General features: G+C 44.6%; 1 protein-coding gene across 1 annotated transcript in view; it reads left to right on the top strand.

The window, feature by feature from the left end:
- PTPRR (protein tyrosine phosphatase receptor type R) overlaps positions 1-25379 on the top strand; it is a 350468-nt gene that overhangs the window by 212137 nt on the left and 112952 nt on the right. Inside the window, exon 5 of the mRNA XM_073555527.1 lies at positions 20243-20353. Within this exon, the coding sequence (XP_073411628.1) occupies positions 20243-20353 (111 nt within the window). The remainder of the gene's footprint in view (positions 1-20242; positions 20354-25379) is intronic.

Here is a 25379-nt window from a genome sequence, read left to right as displayed (position 1 = left end):
CAATAGTTTGTCATGTATAAGATTGCCGTTTACTTTCTCACTAATATTATATATATATATTTTACTCATATATATAGTGCTATTAATTACACAGTGCTTTACATGCATTATTAGCACTGTCCCCATTAATTCCACAGTGCTTTACATACATTATCGGCACTGTTCCCATTGGGGCTCACAATCTAGAATCCCCATCAGTATGTATTTGGAATATGGGAGGAAACTGGAGAACCCAGAGGAAACCCACGCAGGGAGAACATACAAACTCCTTGCAGATGTTGTCCTTGGTGGGATTTGAACCCAGGACCCCAGTGCTGCAGCGCTAACCACTGAGCCACCGTGCTGCCCACTAATAAAATGAGAAGTCATTTGGTATAATTATTACTTTCCTTAATCATTAGAGGGTTTGTATTTTTAGGGTATATGAATATTATTCAGAGGGGTTCCACATTTGGGAAGCCCATGTATGAGCTTGCATGGAGAGCAGATGTGTGAGAACATATTCCAGCTTTTTCAGTGGTAGCCATGTCACGTTGTATTTCTTGTTTATCTGATGATACAACCGATCCTAACCGAGCCAATTGGAGAGATTCAAGATCTCATAAATTAAATATATAAATTTGGCTAAATATAAAAATGTAAAAACATATTTCCTTTTTGAATTTATTGTTTCAAAGATGATGACAGAAATAATCCTATTCCGGAGCGCTGCAATAGTTGTTATAGACATTAAGATTACAGTAGAGCATCATTTTCTTGATACCTAAAGGTAAAGAATTCTGTATGTGTTCATGTTTGCTATCAATGTCAGCCATGTCATTGAGCATAGGTAGGTAAGTAACATGTTTATATTTTTCATTCCCGACTTCACCTAACATCCAGTATTACGTTACAATACACACGGAGGAAACGTAGCAACATGGTATAAATACATAGAGCAATGCCTCCTGGGAAATACATTGTAATTACCGCCTTTACTGTACAATTTCTGGTATTGATAGAAGCAGTATACATTATATAAGAAAACTTTGTACCGCTTCACGCAATGTCAATCTGGATCCACCATAGGGCATACTAAGCACTTGTAAAAGTAAAAAAGGAAACACAAGCTTAGAATTGATAGTCTGAGAGTTAGGGTACGTGCACACGCTGCGGATTCCGCTGCGGATTAATCCGCACGGATTTTGCAAAAACCGCAGATAATCCGCGGGTCAAAAGACCTGCGGATTATCTGCGGTTTTGCCTGCGGTTTGGTCCTGCGGATTCACTATCTCCACAATGGTGGAGATAGGAACCCGCAGCGGTTTCAAAACCGCAGCAAATCCGCGCGGATTTTTCCGCAGCGTCGGCACAGGGGTTTTTTTTTCCCATTCATTTGAATGGTACTGTACACCGCAGCTAAAACTGCTGCGGGTCCGCAGCGGCCAAAACCGCTGCGGAAACGCAGCGGAATCCGCATTGTGTGCACATACCCTTATGACTTGATACATAGCCATGATTACAGACAAGATTGTGTCGCACCTAATGTCATCCAGCTTAGGTTTAGGGAAAAAGATGTCAGCAGGGATAGACAGTAAGACTATGTTCACAAGTTACATTTTTCTGCAGGCAAATTTTGCAGTAATGAATTGGCTTACAAAAAAGCAGGTTTTGTTGCGTTTTTGATGCTTTTTTGTTGCGTTTTTGCATTGTGTTGCTTTGCTATGTTTTTTAGTGCAGGATACATGTGTCATTTGTCTACTGTACGTGTTTAATAAAATTAGTTTTAGTCCCAACAAACGCAGCAAAAACGCAACAAAAATAAATAGTGGCATTTTTTGCTGCATTTTGCACTTTCTCATTGCTTTCTATGTTAAAAAAAAATTCTGCAAAAACGCTGAAAGAAGTGACGTGCTGCAGATTTTAAAAAAGCAGCAATTCAGTCAGAAAAAAAAAAAACAATGTGTGTGAGATATCAGAAATCTCACAGCTTTTGATGGAACTGTAAAATGCAACTTATAATTTGCATAAAAAAGCTGCAAAAATGCAACATGTGAACATAGCCTTACTGTGCAGTTATTTTAATGTTTAGTTAGTCAACCAACACTCTTGCCTTTTTTCTATTACTTGAATAGCTGGTAAAACCCAAATGGCTGGACAATTTCTCGAATGCTGTGGTGGTAGGAGCTTACGGTATGTCTACAGGCCAGTCTGTTACACTCTCCATAATTAATATTGGCAGTTGTTTCTAGTTACATAAAAGGGTTTTGTTTCCACTTTAATTTTTTTTTTTTATTCCACCTGTGTGCTGTAGTGTAAAACTAAGAAAATCAGCTCTATTTACCACTCTGTCTCCCCAGCGCTGCCTATCCATTGCTGCTCTGATTCTTTTGTTGACATCGCTGCATTAGTGATGTCTAGTGTTGAGCGATACCTTCCGATATCGGGAAATATCGGATTGGATCGGACCGATACCCCAAAAATATCGGGTATCGCCGATTCCGATACCGGAAACCCATGCAAGTCAATGGGGCACAAATATCGGAATGAAAATAAACCCTTTCTTTCCTTGCACATCCAGTTCGGGAGGGGGGAAGAGTGTGGGCGGTGCGTGGGCGGAGACTGTGCGTGTTTGTGTGGGCGAGGTCTGTACGGACCTCTTGGGGGTCTGTGCAGGCCTGTCGGGGGTCTGTGCGGGCCTGCTGGGGGTCTGTGTGGGCTGCTGGGAGTCTGTGCGAGCCTGCCTGGGGTCTGTGTGGGCTGCCAGGGGTCTGTGCTGGCCTGCCGGGGGTCTGTGCGGGCCTGCCAGGGGTCTGTGCGGGCTGCTGGGGGTCTGTGCGGGCCTGCCGGGGGTTGTGTGTGTGTGCAGGCTTTGTCCGATGGGACTACAATGAGCAGTCATAGCCCGCACAGACCCCCAGCAGCCTGAACAGACCCCCGGCAGGCCCATACAGACCACCGGCAGGCCCGCACAGACCCCCGGCAGCCCGCACAGACCCCCGGCAGGCCCGTACAGACCCCCAGCAGCCCGCACAGACCCCCGGCAGGCCCGCAAAGAACCCTGGCAGCCCGCACAGACCCCCGGCAGCCCACACAGACCCCCGGCAGGCCCGTACAGACCCCCGGAAGCCCGCACAGACCCCCGGCAGGCCCGCACAGACCCCCGACAGCCCGCACAGACCCCCGGCAGGCTCATACAGACCCCCGGCAGGCCCGTACAGACCCCCGGCAGGCCCGCACAGACCCCCGGCAGGCCCGCACAGGCCACGCATCATGATGACATCATTTCAGCAGCCGATCACAGCCATGCCATTAGTTAACATGGCTAACACAACTGGCTCATTGCATTATGGGAACTTCCGATTCCGGTATTCGATATTGTAAAAATATCGGAACTCGGAACTCCGATACAGCGAATATCGGCCGATACCTGATATTTGCAGTATCGGAATGTTCAACAATAGTGATGTCACATCTACTACACTTGACCGCTGCAGCCACTGGGCTCTGCGGTCTTGTGCCATCTATCTCATTATCACTGTTGAACCCAGTGATCGACTGAGAGTCTTGTGCTGTAGTCTTTATGTGACTGCTGCAGATATGTCAGCAAGAACCAGGGACAACAGCAGAGAGGTAGCAATGGACTGGCAGAGGGTAAGTAGTGATTTTGTTCCATTATATGACTGCAGACTTGTGAATCTTCACAGGTCGCACACTGTCAGGATTCTCTGGCAACAATAGCAGGCGATCAGGGGATCAAGTTTTCGATTTGCATACTTCTGGGCACATTCTGACAAGACATGCATGACCTTACTCAATAAAGGTGAAGTAAGTGAAGCATACTTGTGGTTAAATGACCTCCCGCTCTCTTCTGCACCAGAGAATCCTAACAGCACATGTTTTCATGATGATTCTGAAATCATAGATTAACTTCAGACTTTCAGCACAAACCTGGACAATTCCTTTCAAAATAAGTCCAAATATAGTAACTAGAGTTGAGTGAAACAGGTCGGCCAGATTCATAATTCGCTGACTTATGGCAAAGTCGGGTTTCGCCGACCGAAACCCGACCACAACGTGAAGTCGGCCATCCGGTCGGCAAAACGAGCGCCAAAGTCGGATTTCCCAGAATGCTTGCACATGACTTTTTTCAGCCACCGAGCAAGGACGTACACTGTGGACAACAAGATGACATATGCAGCGTCCAGGGAGAGAGAGAGAAAGAGAGAGAGAGAGATTTCGCGCACTTTAAAAAAGCGGTCCGGCATGTAGGTGTGTTTACTGTCCTCAACTCCCTGCCGACTTTGCTTCCCCATTGACTTGCATTGGGTTTCGTGTTTCAATCGGACCTCCGACTTTTCCCGATAGTCGGCTGATTTCTTTCGACTCGACTTTTGGGAAAGTTTGGTTTCATGAAACCCGACTCGACCCTAAAAAAGGCAAAGTCGCTCATCTCTAATAGTAATTCTTAACTGTTAGGTGGCACAATATCTTTGTGACATGACCCTAAATTGCGTAATCTTACAAGTTATGGATTGTTACTACAGATGAGCGAATAGTTTCAGATAAGTCCTTATCTGAATAGCTATATCGCTTCCCGAATGGCTGCATCGGGAATCCGGATACCTGGAGCGCTCCCGATAATCAGCTGTTTGGCACCGTGACAGTCACAACACATGCGTGGAGAGCCTGAAAGTGAAAGTGCGATACCCTGGAGGAAATGAACATTATTCCTCCCAGGAGCTGATGGCTTTCAGTCATACAGATGTGTTGGAGCAGCTACAGCCACTGCTTACAGCTGTTAATGGTAGCTGTAAGCACACCCTGGAACTTTGACAGCTTTACAGTGTATTAGTGCAGAGTTGGCTGTCAGTCAAGGTGGCAGTGTGTGCTTACAGCTGTCAGTCAGTAATATAGTAAGCGGTGAACGTAGGTGCTCCCGCATGTCTTTATGACTGAAAGCTGGTGGTTCTCAAGAGATATTAAGTTCATTCCTATAGCTGCAGGTTAAAAGCATTAGCTAACATAACAGGTTCCCTTTAAATACAATTACAATACAAGACACAATTTACTTGGTAGCCAGATACATTGTGGAATGCATAAAGCAGTTACATAATAACCGCTATCCCTATGGCAATGATATTAGCGACAGGTTGTCACAGTAACAGTACATTAGAGTAACATAGGAAAATGGCAAGAAAAAGCAGTTTTTTTGCTGTTACTTTGCAGTATTTATTATATCAGGCTGAAATTGATGAACAGGTTACATTGACCTTTCTGTCACCATGACTTAGTGACTGGGGTAAGTGCCGAGTGATAATACTGAGCCTTTACACTATTGTGCTCATCACACTGTGGTTCTCATAGGGAGAAGATATCCATTCAAAATCAAAACACAGACACTTTCTTTTTGGATTTTTCTCATTTTTTTTTATTGCTGAGATCCACTATTGCTAAAGGGGTTGTCGAAAATTAGAAAAAAAATGTCCTTTCCCACAAATAGCGCCACAGTGTCTTATCTACACCTTTCTCTGAATTATCCATTGTTTTCCCTCTATCTCCACCCATCCCCTTCTTCCTTGATTGACAGCTCTGGAGGCCATTGTGCTCTTAGGGTACCGTCACATTTGGTGACGCACCAGCGATCCCGACATCGATGTGACCTAGTAGGAATCGCTGGTGCGTCGCTATGAGGTCCCTGGTGAAATCTCATTCAGATCTCAACGGCGACGCAGCAGCGATCCAGAATGATACGATGGTTGTTGGGACCCTGTCTCTCAGACCTGTAGTATTGAGGTCGTTCATCGTTGTCCCTGTCTAACACAGCGATGCATGCTGGCCAGCAGGACACCAGCGGTCAAAAAATGGCCCAGGACATTCAAGCACGATCAGCGACATTGCAGCAGGGGCCTGATCGCCGCTATGTGTCACACATAGCGAGATTGCTAGCGAGTTCGCTGTTGCATCACAAAATCGGTGACGCAAAAGCGATCTCGCTATGTGAGACAGGGGCTTTAGGAACCTTGATTACTGCAGAAATTCTTTTGTAACCTTGGCCAGATGTGTGCCTTGCTACAATTCTGTCTCTGAGCTCTTTGGCCAGTTCCTTTGACCTCATGATTCTCATTTGGTCTGACATGCACTGTGAGGTCTTATATAGACAGGTGTGTGCTTTTACAAATCAAGTCCTATCAGTTTAATTAAACACAGCTGGACTCCATTGAAGGACTAGAACCATCTCAAGGAGGATCACAAGGAAATGGACAGCATGTGACTTAAATATGAGTGTCTGAGTAAAGGGTCTGAATACTTATGACCATGTGATATTCCAGTTTTTCTTTTTTAATACATTTGCAAAAATGTCTACATTTCTGTTTTTTTCAGTCAAGATGGGGTGCAGAGAGTACATTAATTAGAAAAAAATGAATTTTTTGAATTTACCAAATGGCTGGTATCTTCTGCGGCAGGCCTGCCTCTGAGGAGTGGAAAAGGATTTGGACTACTCGGTTTGGATTATAAACACCTGTGGATTACAAATTGCTTTCCTGTGGATTACAAATTGGGAACGCAGTGGAGAATCTCTGGTGCTGGCAGAGGATCCAGGGCGGTACTAGGTTCTGTGCAAGATGGCGGTGTTGCTCCAATGCAGGAGAGAGATCCAGGTGTTTGCTATCATCCGCAATGGATTGGGACCCCGTCCAACGTACCCCTGGGGGAAGCGATATGTACCAGGGGGCCGACGCTTCCACATACTGGACCCAGGCAGCTGAGTGGAGAAGCCTACCATCGCCCCACCTAACAGAGGGAGTGGCACAGAGGAAAAGATTGGCTGCGGCTGCTTGGTGCCATTCGATTGCTGCCCACAGGACGGAATGCGATGCTGTGGTTGTCGAGGCATCGGGCGCCTGGAGTGGCGATGGCATCGGGAGGTCGAGCTTTGCCAAGAGACTAATTCTTCAGAGTCACGGGCAGGCAGTCGGATCTCGGGTGGAGGAGCGGTGCCATTATGGACCCTGCGGGAGCTGCCGCCAAAGATACCATCAGAGAGTCTCCCCACAGAGCCCCTGAGCCTGGAGGCCAGCCCTGCCAGATGGCGGGGTGAAGACCGGAGACTGCGGGAGAAGCCGTGGGAAGATGTGACGGAGGCCGCGACGCCGGAGAAGGTGAGAGTTCCCCCGGCTCTGCCAGCGGCTCCGTCAGCGGCTCCGCAAGAAGCCCCCACCACTCAGCCGCAGCACGCGGCCCTCTGTGTATGCGAATGCCTGGCCAAGGAGGCCCTTACTGTTTACGCTGAGTTGAGCAGGGCCTCCGTTCCCAGCCCTGATTCATCATGCCTGGTGGCGCCACGCCCAGTGGCGCCGGTGCGGAGCCTGTCTGCAGAAGGTACTGCTGCATGTCCCCTGCTGGTAGTGACCTCATTCCCGAAATCAGCAGCTACTCTGGCTCCGTCTGGAACTCCGGGTGCGGCCTACCCCGCGCAGCGGCTACGCCGGCGTTGGAGCTGGTTGCGGCCTATGTATCAGGCCTTGTGGCCCGATCTTCGAGAAATACGGCTGTCCCTGCCCACCACCCAGCCCCAGCGGCTGCTGGGCCGCTGACATCAACAGTCGCCTCTGCCTCGCTATCATCCTCAGCTAAGTCCCGCCCACCGGACTCCAGGGCTTATACCGGACGCTCCGTTTGGGTCGCAGAAGTTATAAAGAAGAAAAAGGCCAGGGAGCAGGAAGTGTGGAACCAGCTTCATGCGAAGGGGGAGGCTGGCATGGCGGCTACACGATCTCTGGAACGGCTCGTATACACGAATATACCAAAGGGATGAGGGTTTATTTGGGATCTTGTTACCGGCCAGAAAGTTTATATAAATGTTGCCTCTATTCGCCACGGCCGAGCCTTGCAAGAGGGGGACTTGGTGTCCTATTATAAGGAATACTGCCCCCGTGGCTACTATGTGGTATCCGTGCTCGCGGAACCCGAAGATCACGAGCCCCCATAGAAAGGACTCTAAGGACACTCCCCACATCCCGGGAGCTCCACGGTTGTGGAGTCCCTTGCTACCGACCACCAGAAGATGGCGTGGACTGTTGGGCATTCGCTGCAACGTTATGCAGATTATGGGGACAGTTTGCGCCCTAGTTAAATGAGAATGTTGTTAATGTTTTTGTGTTCTTCTGATCTTCTAAAAAAAAGGGGGGTCTTTCTTGGTTTTGCCTGATATAGTGGGGATGCAATAGATTCAAAGGGGAGGGAGTGTCCATGTCCAAGGAAGCGGGGAGCAAATCTTTTCTGTTTAACTGTTTTGTGTGTGATGGTTTTAAAGCAATAGTAAAACAAAAAAAAATAAAAAAGGGGTACTCGTGCTGTTATAAAGTTGTTTTGAAGTATACTAAGCATGAGAAAATGCAACAGGTCCGGGGTAAGAGAAGGTCTGTGTGACCGAAGGGAACGTGAGACCGAAGGGGTCTATGAGTTGAGAAGGTCTGGGAGACTGAGACACCAACCATGACTGGTAACCAAAAGAGAGACAAAGAGATGGAAGATGTGAAGCAGACGGTAGTCCCAGGTCAGGTCCCCGACACCACGGACACCCCAGAAAGAGGAAGGTGGGCGCTGGCAAAGATCTGGTAGGGGATTATGATTGTCGGGGATGACAATAGACAAAGGAAGGGGGAGTGTAGAGACGGTGACCTGACGGACGGACTGACTGGCCAGATTTCAGAAAGGAAAACAGCTAGGAAAGTGTAGGTGACGTGCAGTACCTTGGGTTGACCACTAGATGGCAGGGAGGAGTGTAAGTTCAGGACTTGACATCAGCTTAGGGCTTTAGAAACCGTTGGTCATGGAGGGTGGAGTCACAGGGAATCGGGAAAGCTATAAATTTGACAGGAGGGTTCCAGCAAGTTCCAGTCCCCAGGGGGAGCTCAAGTGATGAGGAGACTGTGACAGTTGGTGCACTGTGAGGAAAACCTAACCAGGGGACTGAGGAGAAAGGAAGTCAGGGGGTGGTCCTGACACGAAGTACCGCAGTATAGACGAGGCTCCGGGCAAAGGATATCGTATAGGGAACGACATTTGACCAGTAAAATTACTGTTGGTGTTCAGGCCTAAGGCAGCCACAGTGACGGAGCTGTCAGAGCGTCACTAAGTGTGAAGAGACGGTGCATAGATATACATCCCAGGTGAAAAGTACGATACGTCGATATGTTCTGAAAGCCTTGAAGAGAATTGTGGTGTGCTGTGAGGCCGTCGTGTGGACGGCAAGAGAATAAACTTGGACCTGTTGCACCCGAAACTTGCCTCCATCTTATGTCTGTACGTCCCTGCGTGGTATACAGAGGGACCACCCCCCAGCCCGGCCTACTGACCCTACACTGTCTTCACTTGGTTGGATGTTGTGAGAAGCTTTTCTTCAGCATGGAAAAGATTCTGCAATCATCCACAATTGTTGTCTTACTCAAACATCCAGGACTTTTTGAGTTCTAAAGCTCTTCAGTGTGCTCTTTTTTGCTGAATATACCAAACTATTGATTTGACCACTCCTAACATTTCTGTTAACTCTCTGATGGATTTAGTCTCCTTTTTCAGTCTAATGATGGTCTGTTTCTCTTCCATTGAGACCTCCTTTGACTGCATGTTGTGGGTTCACAGTAACAGCTTCCAAATTCAAATGCCATTAAAGGAATCCGCTCCAGACCTTTTACTTGCTTGATTGATGGTGGATTAATGAGGGAATAGCCCTTGCAGCCCATGAAAGAGATTTTGAGATAACTGTCCAATTACTTTTGGTCACTTTAAAAATAGGCAGCTACATATCAAAATAGTTGTAATTCCTAAACCCTTATTCCTATTAGGATGTCAGTATGCTCAAATTAAAGTTGAGAGTCTCTACTTTAAGCTCATATTGCTTATTATTATTATTATTATTATTATTATTATTATTATTATATGCCATGGTGCTGTACATGAGAAGGAGGTTACATACAAAGTTATAGATATCGTTAACAGTAAACAAATTTACAATGACAGACTGGTGCAGAGGAGAGAAGACCCTGTCCTTGCAGACTTACATTCTTATGTAACTATATCTTGAATATGTTTTGGTAAACAGCTAAAATGCCAAAATTTGTGTTACTATCCAAATATTTCTGGACCTAACTGTATATTAAAAGTAGAAAATCCGCTGGTAAACAACAAATTAGATGTGTTTTTTTAGTTTCATAGTTTTTAAGGCTGAAAATAAACTTGTCCATCGAATTCAACTTATAGCTAGGGTTGATCAAATAGCTTCGGATAAGTGCTTATATGAATAGCTATAGCGCTTCCAGAATAGCTGCATCGGGAACCCAGATACCTGGAGCACTCCCGATAATCAGCTGTTTGGTGCCGTAGCTGAATGTGTCGCAGCTGTGTGACAGTGCAGCTATTCGGGAAGCGCTATAGCTATTCGGATAAGCTCTTATGCGAAGCTTTTTGATCAACCCTTCTTATAGCCCAACATGTTCATAACACAAACGCAGTAAAAACGCATGTAATCCACACATAGCTGTATAAATAAGATATCTCAAAGCTAAATACCAGAAAGTGTAAAAAATAAAGCAGCTTTATTTTATATATGACATATTAAAATAGAGACAAAATTGCCGTCTCAAAACTGCAATAAAAATGCCAATGAAAAAAAGCACTCAAAAACAGTGAATTAAACAAAAGTACCTTAATTTACTTAATATGTGCAGAAATTATGCAGAAGATCCACAACTACATTCCCATTATGAGTTTTTCATGTTGTAGATTTTCTGCACCATTTATATGCACCTATTAATTAAATTAGATTACCTGTGTTTTTGAGTGGCTTTTTTACATGATTTTTATCTCGTTTTTGATATTGCATTTTTTTGTCTCTTTTTTTAAGTAAAGCTTCTTTTTTTTTTGATTCTTCATGATGTTTGGCTTTGACAAAACTTTACTGATACAGACATTTGTGGTATACACATGTGCATTTTTTATATGTGGATTTTATGCAGTCTGCAGTAAAAATCTGCACGTAAAACGTAGTGTACCCTCAAGAGAAATTGACATGTTGCCGAAATGAAACATGCACTGCAGGTGGGTTTACGCTAAAAGAAAAAAACTCACCAAAAAACTCATTGTGGGAGCACAGCCGAATATGGTCTGTCTGGTTCCATCATTCCTCTGCTTTGTTTTACCAAATACTGTATGATGGCAAAAGTGGAGAAGGTCACAGATACCCAGCCAAATTAGACCAGTTCATATATTTATTTTAGAATAGCGTAATCTGAGAATGAAATGTAAAGCATATATCAACTTTGATGCAATAACAAAAATGGCTGCTAGAAAATAAGTATCACAAAATGTTTATATCACTTACTATTTTAGAATATTCAGAAATCTTATAAAACCCTATAAAATCCATTTATTGAGAGTGAAATTCAGCGCTCAGCTCAGACTAATGGAATTATTGAAAGTCCTCCTGAAGGCTCTTCATGAAACAGTTTCTAATCTCTTAAGTACATACACTCAGGAAGAGTAATTCTTTATTCAGAGTTTCTACCAATTTTCTGCTACTTTATTTTTCAAGTGATAATTTTAGAGGCCGACCGGCGTAAGAGGCCCCAGGGAAATCAGTGAGTGAATGCGAACCAGTCATGTACCATAAGACAAGCATTTATTCTAGCAAGCTTTTCTTTCACCATATAGATCATCATCATCAATTTACAATGCAAATGATGCCATTTTGAGGGATTTGGCCATAATAACCACAGTCAGGCAAACAAGTCGAGACCCTGATTCATTGCAACATTTTCTCTACAGTTGACAAACATAACATTTTGCATAACAGGTAGTTTGTAAAATGTTGATTAAACTGTGAAAAAAATCTAATTTTACATAATCAGAGATGATTCACAAAAAGTTCTTAATACAAAATAAAAAAATGAAAAAAATTGTCTTAGGTAATAATGGTGACATTGTAACACAGGTTGGCTTTATGTGCATCACCTGGAATAATCAAGACCCTCTCTCCTAATGCTTCCATTGTTAGTTTGTTACTCTGGATGAGTTTTGCCTATAGTGTATATGACATACTGTACCCACTAAATATTAAAGTGCTGCAGAGTATTTTAGTGCTATGTAAAAATCGTTCAGTTTCCAAGTGTTAATTGTAGGGCTAGAGGAGTAGTTAGGGATTCCGCTCAGGGGTGGGGTGAAACCAGTGGTGTATCTGAGTTTTCTGGTACCCAAGGCAAGAATTCAGTTTGGCACCCCCCTTTTCCCCAAGCACATATGCAATTTGCACACTTTATGTGCCAGCGAGCTGCTCTTCATAATTTTCTTATTGTTCAGTAAGAATAGTCTCATTGCTGCCAGGGGTGGCCGTCCGCTCGTGCTTGATTGACAAATCTGACCAGAGTCATCGTTGTGCTGCTATCCCAAATTGTACTTTGCCTCTGAAGTACTGCAGTGGCACTGAAAATGGTCAAGATCAGGACTAACAGTGCGCTCCAGACCAATGCAGTGCTTGCAAGCTCAATAGAAAAGAGTTTGTAAGCACTGGACATGTTCACCTACTCCTTTTAGACTGGTATTATAGGCAACAAATGGTAAAAAATAAAGAGATGCAATTTTAATTATTGGTAAGAGGGAGGATTTTAGTAAGAAGTAAATTGTTAAGTTGTTTTTTTACCTTCTTTTTAATTCCTGTCATATTTTTATGAGTTGTCCTGGGAATAACCCTTTTACTCAAGATTAGACTGACACACCAGAGCCCTAGATGATTCTCCATAGGGCTCAGGTTTCAAAATCTGTCATGATCCAGGTTGAATCTGACGGTTTAAATGCATAAAGTAACCTTTTTTTTTCCTTTGGCGGTGTGCCAAAGGTGGTTTTGCCCCCGGTGGCCATTAGGGTCATTGCACTGTGGTGATTTCAGTTGTAGTGTTCCCCCCGGTGGCCATTAAGGTCACTGCACTTTGGTTACTTTAGTTTGTGCACGTAATTATGTAACAGGTGTGGTAGCTCTATAAGAGAGTATGAGGTGTGTTAATCACTGTTGGTGAGAAGGTCTTCATTTGCAAGCAAGCCTGGGTGAAGGAAGGAGCTAAAGGAGAGTCACGGGCAGCTCAGTAAGATTCCTTGAGTAGCAGCTATGGTGTCTGCAAGGAGGGCTGGCATGGCGTGGTGGAGTCGAAGCTATGGTGTCAGCAAGGAGTTCGTGCATGGATTGGTGGAGTGGCAGCTATGGTGTAGAGCTGCACTCAAAATGCTGGACGTTGTTGCTGAGAGCTGGACTCAAGCATGCTGGACTTTTTGGCAGAAAAGCTGGACTCATTTGCGGAACTCTGTTTCTGGACAGCTGCACGCAGGTGTGGACTCTGTTTGCTCCAAGGCTGCACCATGGTGCTGAGAAGAGTCCAGGACTACTCAGTCAGAGTGTGGAGTGGCAGCTATTGGTGCCAGTGAAGATTTCTTGCAAAGCTTGGTGGAGTGGCAGCTATGGTGTAGAGCTGCACTCAGTTGCTGGACTCTTTTGCTGGAAGCTGCACTCAGATGCTGGACTCCGTGGTTGCACAGCTGCACTCAGGTGCTGGACTCCATTGCTGGACAGTGCACCCAGATGTTGGACACGGTGGGAAGAAAAGATGCACGCAGGTGTTGGGCTCTGTTGCTGGGAGTGTTGGCGACAGAGCAAAGCTAAGTGGTGTTCCCCTGTTGTGTCACTTTTCCTTATGTGTGTTTAGTGCAGTGGTGGGATTAGTTTCCGCACCGACCAATTCCCTAGTGAGGGTTTAGGTGCAGGGCGAGCGAGGGGTCTTAGGAATCCTGATCGGCGCCCGGTGCGGAACCGGCCTAGGGAACATTAGGAGGGTTAGAGACACTGACTCAGGGGAGTGCAGGAGGTCTCCACATCCCCCGTTCCCTATCGCAGGGCCACCATTGTTATTGTTACCCAGGTTTTCCCTATTCCCTTGTCTTATTGTATTAGTTACCGGCCTGCCGGCCGCTTCACATAGGACAATTACACGTGCTGCGTCCTGTTGTATTAGTTACCGGCCTGCTGGCTGTGTCACTCAGGACGGGGCATGTGACATTATCACCAACCATACATTTTTTTTTCTGGTTAGCCTCAGGCCTTGTTCAGACCTGTGAGTATTTGCTGCTGGGCCTCAATGAAGTGAGGAGCTGCATGGTGTGAAGCAGTTCAGCAGCAATTATCAGGGTCTAGGGCCTGCCGTTTGGCTCAAACAGGAAATCAAATTGAGGCTACGGCAAAGAAGACCCCTAGAGTCGCTGCTGGGGAGCTGGACTTGCTCTTACAGGCGGACGTACCCGGACAGGTGGATGGAGTTGGTCCCCATGGTGCTGTCTGGGGTTCCCCGAGGTGCGTCCCTGTAGTGAGCAGACTGGTGTGATAGTCCGCAGGGTCTATGCCAAATCTTCCATACCACCGAAGTGCCGCCCCTCCTGGTCGTTCGGAGGAAGGCGACCAGGTAGTGTATTTGTCCTCCATACCCCAGGCCCCTCCCTCACCGGTGTGAGCAGCAGGTGTGCTGCGGGGGAGTAGGGGCAAATCTCTACCCTCGCCATTAGCCAACCCTGGGAGGCGTCAACCTCGTGGTGTAAGGGGTTGGAGGGTGGTGTTCTCGTGGTGAATAGCGGGGGTGTGAGTGTGGTGACACAGGGGGACGCCTCTGTTGTCGATCCTAGAAGGAGTTCACCGAAATATGACAAACGAATGTGTGGCAATAAACGTTCAGGCCCCCGGTGGCCATTAGAATTATTGCACTGTGGTGTCGTTTGTTCTAAGTTGCCCCGGTGGTGGTGAGTGGTAGTGCACTTTAGTTTCTTTGGTTAAGTGCACGTAATTATAAAGCAGGTGTGAATGCTCTATAAAAGAGTGTCAGGTGTATCAATCACGGTTGGTGATAGTTAGTCATTCACAAGTAAGCCTGGGTGAAAGATGGAGCTGAACAAGAGTCCTGGGCAGCCCAGCCAGAGGGGACGAGTGGCAGCTATGGAGTCTGCAAGGAGTGCTGGCATGGATTGATGGAGTCCAACGATGGGGTCTGCAAGAAGGGCTGGCAAGGCGTGGTAGATTTGCAGTTTATGGTGTCAGCAGGAAGTGCTTGCATGGCTTGGTGGAGTGGCGACTATGGTGAGAGTTGCACTCAGCATGCTGGACTTGGTTGCTGAAAGCTGGACTCAAGCATGCTAGACTTATTGGCAGAAAAGTTGGACTCAAGCATGCTGGACATTTTGGCAGAAGCTAGACTCATCTTTGGGACTTTGTTTACTGGGCAGCTGCAATTGGTGGTGTACTCTGCTCCAAGGCTGCACTATGGTGATGGATCCAGTTATGGTGATGGATCTGGTTGGAGGAGAAGATGCACGAAGGTGGTGGGCTCTGTTGCAGGGAGTATAAGCAACAGAGCAAAGCTAAGTGGTGTCCCCCTGTATTGTCATTTTTCCTTATGGGTGTTTAGTGCAGTGGTGGGATTAGTTTCCGCACTGACCAATTCCCTAGTGAGGGTTTAGGTGCAGGGCGAGTCAGGGTTTGAGGTTCCTGTGCGTCACCCGGTGCAGAACCGGCATAGGGAACGATAGGAGTGTAGAGACACAGACTCAGGGGAGTGCAGGAGGTCTCCACTTTCCCGTTTCCCTATTGCAGGGCTCTCCATTGTTATTGTTTCCCAGGTTTCCCTTTATTATTTAAATTCACCTTACTGGAGGCGGGGTTTCCAGACTTTTGTATATATTCGTGTAATATCTAAATTCGCCAGTTGGAGGTGGTGTATCCAGCTGCACGTCTTATTATTTAAATTTGCCCCACTGGAGGCGGTGTATCTAGGGTCATGTGTGTCATACGGGTTCGCCTTGCGGTACTCGCTGCGTCCAGACACACGTGACCATGACATTATCACCAACCTTACATTTTTTTCTGGTGAGCCCTTGGCCATATGGAGACCTGTGAGCAATTGCCGCTGGGCCTCACTGAGGTGAATGAGGAGCTGCATGGTGTTGAAGCAGCTGCGGCAGCAATTATCAGGGTCTGGGGCCTTCCCTCTGGCTCAACCAGAAAATCCAAATTGCGGCTCTGGCAATGAAGCCCCCTAGAATCGCTGCTGGGGAGCAGGACTTGTTCATACAGGCGGACGTAACCAGACAGGTGGGTGGAATTGGTGTCCCCATGGTGCTGTCTGGGGTTCCCTGAGGTGAAGGGGTACATCCCTGTAGTGAGCAGACTGGTGTTATAGTCCGCGGGGCTCACGCCAAATCTTCAATACCACCGAAGAAGCCGCCCCCTCCTGGTCTTGTGTAGGAAGGCGACAAGCGAGTGTATATTCCCTCCATATCCCTTTTCCCTTCTCCTCCAGGTGTGAACAGCAGGTGCGCTGTGGGGGAGTGGGGGCATATCTCAACCCTCGCCATTAACCAACCCTGGGAGGTGCAGACCTCATGGTGAAAGGGTTGGAGGGTGACGTCCCTTGGTGAATAGCTGGGGTGTGAGTGTGGTGACACAGGGGGACGCCTCTGTTGTCGATCCAAGAGTGAGTTCACCGAATAATGACAAAACAAATGTGTGGCAATAAACGTTCAGGTCCGGACCTGTGTGTGAACAAGCATGTATGGGTGGCCACCAAAAAACATCTTGTGGAAGTGTGTTGTGGAGTCTTGCCAGCTCATAACAAACATACACATACATAACTAGTTCCCCAGGTCGGCACTGTGGAGATGTGTGGTGCCTCCAAAACATACATTGCCAATACCAGCGGTGCATTTGTCATAAACCTGAAGTATCAGGTAGTGGTTTGGGTGAACTCTGGATCTAGGCATCTCCGCTGTAGCTGGTGCCCTGATGAGGAGTGGTCTTGAGGGTCCTGAGGCCCTTCATTAAGGGGAGGGTACTGTCATGATCCAGGTTTGATCTGACAGTTTTAAATGCACAAGTGAACTTTTTTTCCTTTGGCTGTGTGCCAAAGTGATGTGATTGCCCCCGGTGGCCATTAGAATTATTGCACTGTGGTGTCATTTGTTCTAAGTTGCCCCGGTGGTGGTGAGCGGTAGTGCACTTTAGTTTCTTTGGTTAAGTGCACGTAATTATAAAGCAGGTGTGAATGCTCTATAAAAGAGTGTCAGGTGTATCAATCACGGTTGGTGATAGTTAGTCATTCACAAGTAAGCCTGGGTGAAAGATGGAGCTGAACAAGAGTCCTGGGCAGCCCAGCCAGTGGGGACGAGTGGCAGCTATGGAGTCTGCAAGGAGTGCTGGCATGGATTGATGGAGTCCAACGATGGGGTCTGCAAGAAGGGCTGGCATGGCATGGTGGAGTCACAGTTTATGGTGTCAGCAGGAAGTGCTTGCATGGCTTGGTGGAGTGGCGACTATGGTGAGAGTTGCACTCAGCATGCTTGACTTGGTTGCTGAAAGCTGGACTCAAGCATGCTGGACTTATTGGCAGAAAAGTTGGACTCAAGCATGCTGGACTTTTTGGCAGAAGCTGGGCTCATCTTTGGGACTCCGTTTACTGGGCAGTTGCAATTGGTGGTGGACTCTGCTCCAAGGCTGCACTATGGTGATGGATCCGGTTATGGTGATGGATCTGGTTGAAGGAGAAGATGCACGAAGGTGGTGGGCTCTGTTGCAGGGAGTATAAGCAACAGAGCAAAGCTAAGTGGTGTCCCCCTGTATTGTCATTTTCCTTATGTGTGTTTAGTGCAGTGGTGGGATTAGTTTTCGCACCGACCAATTCCCTAGTGAGAGTTTAGGTGCAGGGCGAGTCAGGGTTTTGAGGTTCCTGTGCGTTGCCCGGTGCGGAACCGGCATAGCGAACAATAGGAGTGTAGAGACACAGACTCAGGGTAGTGCAGGAGGTCTCCACTTCCCCGTTTCCCTATCGCAGGGCTCTCCATTGTTATTGTTTTCCAGATTTCCCTTTATTATTTAAATTCGCCTTACTGGAGGCAGGGTTTCCAGACTTTTGTATATATACGTGTAATATCTAAATTCGCCAGTTGGAGGCGGTGTATCCAGCTGCACGTCTTATTATTTAAATTCGCCCCACTGGAGGCGGTGTATCCAGGGTCACGTGTGTCATATGGGTTCGCCTTACGGTACTCGCTGCATCCAGACACATGTGACAGTGACATTAAAAAAAAGTCCCTGTGCTGAGATAATCTCATAAATGTGCCCCTGCTGTGTACTGTGTAATGGCTGTGTGTACTGTGTAATGGCTGTGTCTGACCATGCAGGAACATGGTCTGGTCATACCACAGCTCCTGGGCAGGGGAGGAAGCAAAAAAGTGTACAGACAGGACAGTATGGGGTTACAGCGGATTCTGTTAGTGAGGTAAAACATTTCCCTGCCTGTTTTAATCAATGTTTTACCACAAAGAAAGAAGCAACTGTGATCCCCTGCTTTCCTGTCTGTATACTCATGCGCTTCCTCCCCAGCTCAAGATCTGTGGTATGACCAGACCATGTTCCTGCATGGTCAGACACAGCCATTACACAGTACACAGCAGGGGCACATATATAAGATTATATCAGCACAGGAACATTTTATTTCAACACATCCAATTGTGGAAATTTTTATCATTCCAAGGTCTATTGATTAAAGTGTTCAATAAAATTATCTTTGTTCATTTGAAAACTCCCTTAAGATGCGGAAAACCGCACATAAAAAGCACATGTAATCTGCCCATGACTGTATCAATAAAGTTTTGTCAAAGCCAAATACTAGGAAGTATCAAAAGCAAAGCAGCTTTACTTAAAGCATGACAACTAAAAAGAGACAAAAACCCTCAGCGTGAAAAATGTGATAAACACGCATAAAAAAACACAGTCAAAAATGAAATGAAAAAATACAAGTAAGTCAATTTATCTAAGAAGTGCAGAAATGCTAGTGAAAATCTGCCACATCAGAAACTCACCAAATACAGTAAAGCCTCGTAAAAAACTATATACTGTAAATAGGCGCTAAACAGGAAGAGGTGATGCACGCACATGGCTCGCTGCAAAAGGTCATGGGATTGTGCTTATTTTGTAAGGTTTCAGATCTCCCATAAGCTGCAGTGGAGAGAGTAGCAGACATGTGAATCTGACCCCCTGTCAGATTCACATACTCCTTTCTGGCATGCCAAATGGATGAAGAGACCCCATTCTCCTGATGTCTGTGGCAACCAGAGGTGTCTACACACGGCACCATTAGTACTTGCCTGTTCTTACTCCTCAGCTGCTGCCACTCCTCTTCTGTGTGTGGCTGCTCACATAAAGTTATCCTGTCAACTACGTAGACATTTTACCCTCCATATGGTTGGGGGCCATGCAGAATGGCATTGAGGACCGATGTGACCCCCAGGCTGAAGTTTGTGCACCCCTGTTATAGATGCGGTATATCTGTAATAGTAACAGAACAGTATGTAACAAGTGAGCCAAGGGTGAAACATTGTATGTGCTGTATATAGGTTTATTGTACCGATAGATCTTTGAAGTCTTGGCACTTTTCCATAAGCTGTGAGACATAGACCCATCCCCTGTAGACTGTGAGCCCTTGCGGGCAGGGTCCTCTCTCCTTCTGTACTTATGTGTGTCTTGTATTGCTCATGTTTATTATACTTGTCTATATTTGCCACTTTGCACATGTAAAGCGCCATTGAATAAATGGCGCTATAAAAATGTATAATAATAATATACTTGGTGGTCTTTCCATACACTGTGCACCATGTTACATGGCGGGCACATCTCCCATGCATAGTTCCCTAGCACTGCAGAATTGACCTGTCTAGCAGTCACGGTGCTGATGAGCCACAGGTAACACCATGTGTAACACCTAGAGAACAGAGTAACAGTTCAGTGCAACCTTTGTGCTTAATAATTCATTCTGAGAAAGTGTTTCCACCTGCAGGGAGATGGGAAGGGTCACATGAAGTGTGTGGGAGTACCGGGAGGGGATGAGAAGCCGAATGAAAGATTATATTTAACTCTTTCCTCTGCACACAGGTAAATACGACACCCTCATCCTATTACGGGCCAGGTGATTTCTAAGAAAAGCGCTTCCAGCGTTTGCTTTCGTGAGACCTATTACATGTGTGGGAAGATTATTTTAGCTTTAAACAGAATTTTACCCTTCCGTCTGCCTAGTAGACCTGAGCCTCTGCTCATGCACGCTGCATTCTGTCCTATGTATTTCAGTGAGTGCCAGAAACATGTCTCAGGTTCTCCAATAAATGTTTCCTCTCTTTTATTTTGAAGAAAAATGTTCTGCAGGGACAACACGAGGCTGATAAAATATGGACCAAAGAAGGATTTTACACTATTTTTATCTTCCTCAGCACATTTGTCATAATCGTCACATGCCTCATGGTGAGTGTACATATTTATCTATCCTCTAAAAACTCTGAAAAATGGTGTAATGTATTGCAAAGTCTTATATTGTTTTGTTTATTGGATCATTTTAGGATTACTATAAATGGCAGATGCCTGTAAGCAATGAACCATGTGATAAGCTGGAGACATTTATGTAATATAGTATTTGGATAATATTCGAAAACTTTTTTTTAATTTACAGCACAGACAAAATTAAGTAAATGTTCAGAGATATACTGCAGATTTGCAAACAAAGTATTACAGTATTTATGTATTATACTTTCTTGTATTGCACCATCATATGCCACAGCACTTCACAGACATTATCATTGATGTCCCCATTGGGACTCAAAATAGAAATTCCCTGTCAGTACGGGGTACCAATTTGGAGTATGGGAGGACACTGGAGAATCCGGAGGAAACCCACACAAACTTGGGGAGAACATGCAAACTTCTTACAGATGTTGTCCTTGGTGGGATTTGAATCCAGAAGCTTAGCGCTGAAAAGCAACAGTGCTAACCACTGAGCCATCATGGTGCACATTGCACTAGAAAAGGGGATGAGATTTTGTCAAACACAATGCATTAAAAACCCTTGAGGTTCCCAGATTTCAAATCTGCAAATTGTCAACTTTTGCTTCAGTATGAGTGAAATCCATAACAAATTCAAATTTTGCATAACATTAGTTTTGGATTTTTTTCCAATAAATTTACGTTCCGCGAGTATGGATTCTTCAAAAACATACACAAGTATGGACAAATATAGTTTTTAAGATATGTGTTATTGATGTAGGTTTATCGATGTAGAGTTATAGATGTAGGGTTATAGATGTAGGGTTACTGATGTAGGGTTATTGATGTAGAGTTTTAGATGTAGGGTTAGAGATGTAGAGTTATAGATGTAAGGTTATAGATGTAGGGTTACTGATGTAGGGTTATTGATGTAGAGTTTTAGATGTAGGGTTAGAGATGTAGGGTTATAGATGTAGGGTTACTGATGTAGGGTTATTGATGTAGAGTTTTAGATGTAGGGTTAGAGATGTAGAGTTATAGATGTAAGGTTATAGATGTAAGGTTACAGATGTAGGTTTATAGATGTAGGGTTATAGATGTAGGGTTATTGATGTAGGGTTATTGATGTAGGGCTATTGATGTAGCTATAGATGTAGAGTTACTGATGTAGTGTTATTCATGTAGAGTTAAAGATGTAGGGTTATAGATGTAGGTTTATTGATGTAGGTTTATTGATGTAGGGTTATTGATGTAGGGTTATTGATGTAGAGCTATAGATGTAGGGTTATAGATGTAGGGTTATAGATGTAAGGTTATTAATGTAGGGATATTGATGTAGGGTTATTGATGTAGAGTTATTGATGTAGGGTTATCAAATTCCATTTGTCACTTATTACAAAAAGTATAAAGTCATAGTGATAAGAAAAAGCTGTATAACTGACAATATACTGATTTATTGTGCACAACTGATATACTTTCCTATAGATTTATCAATCCTTATATGTAATGACAGTAATGGAGTTGCTATAGGATAATGAAGGCCATTCCAGACTCTCATCAGCACTATACAAAACTGATTGGAAAAATTCCTTTTTTTCTTCACAATAGCTCTCTTCATATTGGATGGACTATTTCTTCATATATTTTCAGTCAAGACAGGAAAATATTTTTCCAACCTGCCTCATGTACCAGTCACACTTTTCTGCAGTAAACTGTCATTATTTGATTACTTCTGCAGAAATCATGACCCATAAACTTACAGCACAACTAATAAGCATAATGTCAATCACTTGCACACATCTTCCTTACAGCAGCTCTGTAGGTACAAGGCTGCCACAAGGGTTACCACAAGCCAATCACTTAGAGGAATTGTAGACTCGTGCTGCATATTTTTCAACCCAACTTGTGTCTTTTCATTTGACTGACACTTTTGAACATCCCCATCCCAGATCGTGTGCATTTTAAGGGCTTATGTATATTAACCAAAACAGACATAAGTAGAGCTGCAATCGTAGAAGACACCGATCTTCTGCCAGACCAGGTCTGCTATTCACGTAGTAGATTGAATAACAGGCAGATAGGACCTTAATGCCAGAAATTGCCCAAAGAGAAAATTAGCAAAGCCTTCTTCAAGAGAACTTCTAGTCTTTTCAGATTTAAAGGGAATTTGTCACCAGTTTTTGCTATATAATCTTCCTCTGTAAAACATGGTGGAGGCAGTGTGATGGCATGGGCATGCATGGCTTCCTATTACACTGGCTCACTAGCATTTATTGATGATGTGACTGAAGACAGGACAGATGCTATACAGGGCTATACTGGACAGAACGTATTCACACCCCTTTAAATATTTTACGCTTTGTTTTATTGCAGCCATTTGGTTAATTCAAAAAAGTTCATTTTTTCTCATTAATGTACACTCTGCACCCCATCTTGACTGAAAAAAACAGAAATGTAGAAATTTTTGCAAGTTTATTAAAAAAGAAAGGATGAAATATCACATATTCAGACCCTTTGCTCAGACAATCATATTTAAGTCACATGCTGTCCATTTCCTTGTGATCCTCCTTGAGATGGCTGTACTCCTTCATTGGAGTCCAGCTGTGTTTAACTGATAGAACTTGATTTGTAAAGGCACACACCTGTCTATATAAGACCTCACAGCTCACAGTGCATGTCAGACCAAATGAGAATCATGAGGTCAAAGGAACTGGCCAAGGAGCACAGAGGCAGAATTGTAGCAAGGCACAGATCTGGCAAAGGTTACAAAAGAATTTCTGCCATACTTAAGGTTCTTAAGAGCACATTGGCCTCCATAGTCCTTAAATGGAAGAAGTTTGGGACCACCAGAAGTCTTCCTAGACCTGGCCATCCAGCCAAACTGAGCAATCGTGGGAGAAGAGCCTTGTTGAGAGAAGTGAAGAAGAACCCTAAGATCACTGTGGCTGAGCTCCACAGATGCAGTAGGGAGATGGAAGAAAGTTCCACAAAGTCAACTATCACTAAGCCCTCTACCAGTCGGGCCTTTATGGCAGAGTGGCCCAACAGAAGACTCTCCTCAGTGCCAGACATATGAAAGCCCTCATAGAGTTTGCTAAAAAACACATGAAGGACTTCCAGACTATGAGGAATAAGATTCTCTGGTCTGATGAGATGAAGATAGACCTTTTTGGTGATAATTTTAAGCGGTATGTGTGGAGAAAACCAGGCACTGCTCATCATCTGCCCAATACAATCCCAACAGTGAAACATGGTGGTGGCAGCATCATGCTATGGGGGTGTTTTTCAGTTGCAGGGACAGGAAAACTGGTTGCAATTGAAGAAGACATGAATACGGCCAAGTATAGAGATATCCTGGATGAAAACCTCTTCTAGGTTCACCTTCCAACAAGACAATGACCCTAAGCACACAGCTAAAATAACAAAGGAGTGGCTACAGAATAACTCTCAGACCATTCTTGAATGGCCCAGCCAGAGCCCTGACCTAAACCCAATTGAGCATCTCTGGAGAGACCTGAAAATAGTTGTCGAACCTGACGGAACTTTAGAGGATCTGCAAAGAAGAATGGCAGAGGATTACCAAATCCAGGTGTGAAAAACTTGTTGCATCATTCCCAGGAATGGCTCATGGCTGTACTAGCTCTAAAGGGTGCTTCTACTCATTACTGAGCAAAGGGTCTGAATACTTATGACCATGTGATATTTTAGTTTTTCTTTTTTAATACATTTGCAAAAATTTCTACATTTCTGTTTTTTCAGTCAAGATGGGGTGCAGAGTATACATTAATGAGAAATAAAATGAACCTTTTTGAATTTACCAAATGGCTGCAAAGAAACAAAGAGTGAAAAATTTAAAGGGGTCTAAATACTTTCCGTACCCATTGTTAACAATATATTCCAGATGTTGGATGTGTGACATATATCTCACAATATTTTCATTCATTTGTACCAATCCCTGTTTTCGGCCTGTACTGAGTAACCTTCCATTATAATTTAATAATTTTCTATTTTTCGTGATATCATATTATATTTCTCTATTAGTTATATACATGTGAATCTGACATAGTGATTTGAATAGATTCAATTTTAATTTGGTCTGATGCCAAAAAATCATATGTCACACAACATATCAAGCTTAGAATCTGTATCAACAAAATCTAAAAAAATTTGCCTGGGGCCGAGTACTGTGTCAATTTCACTGTAAATTATAATGTTGAATTCTTGGAACTCAGATGCTTGGCTTGACTACTAAAGTTTTATTGGCGACTTCACATAACCCCTTTTACCTTTTTTTTACTATTAATGGTTCAATTATGCTTTGTTCACATTGAGAATTCATATTATTCATAATGTGCATAGTCCCAGAGACATTCTGATTAGACATGTGCTGCCTCGCTCAGTGCAAGTGAATTCACTGAGGCCACGTACGTCTAGTTGAAATTTGACCAATGGTATGCATATCGCATACACATAGTCACATGACCACCCGGTCTCACCGGTAGCAAAGGAGAATCCTGACAGCAAGCTATGTGCACACTGTAAGGATTCACAAGTCCGCAGGCACAGAGCGTGACTGCAGACTTTCATGACAAACCCTAACAACCCCTTTCAGTGCAGTTTGCCAGAGGATGAAACCTTTTATCTGTGACACACCACAAGAAACACATTCTAAACGTTCCGGGCAGCCCTATGATTCTCCTTCATCAACGTGGAATCATGTGGGCACATTTCTAGCACAAGTTGAAATGGTTAAAACTCAGATTCATAGTGCTGGTAATGAATTTGCTTCAGAATTTACTTAAAGGGAATCTGTCACTACGGTATTGCTACCCCATGTGAGAATAGCATGATGCAGGGGGAGCGACCCTGATTTCAGCAATGTATCAATTGCTGTATTTATTGCTGTAATTTTAATAAAATCACTGTTTTACTTGCTGCAGATCTACCAGTTCTCTGAATGCTGAGCTCTGTATAACCCTGCCCACATCAGTGATTGGCAGTTTTCTGTTTA

This window comes from Dendrobates tinctorius, unplaced genomic scaffold (genome assembly GCF_039654945.1).
Source record: "Dendrobates tinctorius isolate UK_male_01 unplaced genomic scaffold, ASM3965494v1 ptg000224l, whole genome shotgun sequence".
Lineage (NCBI taxonomy): Eukaryota > Metazoa > Chordata > Amphibia > Anura > Dendrobatidae > Dendrobates > Dendrobates tinctorius.
Note: the sequence above shows the minus strand (reverse complement) of the source record. Positions and strands in the feature narration are given on the sequence as shown.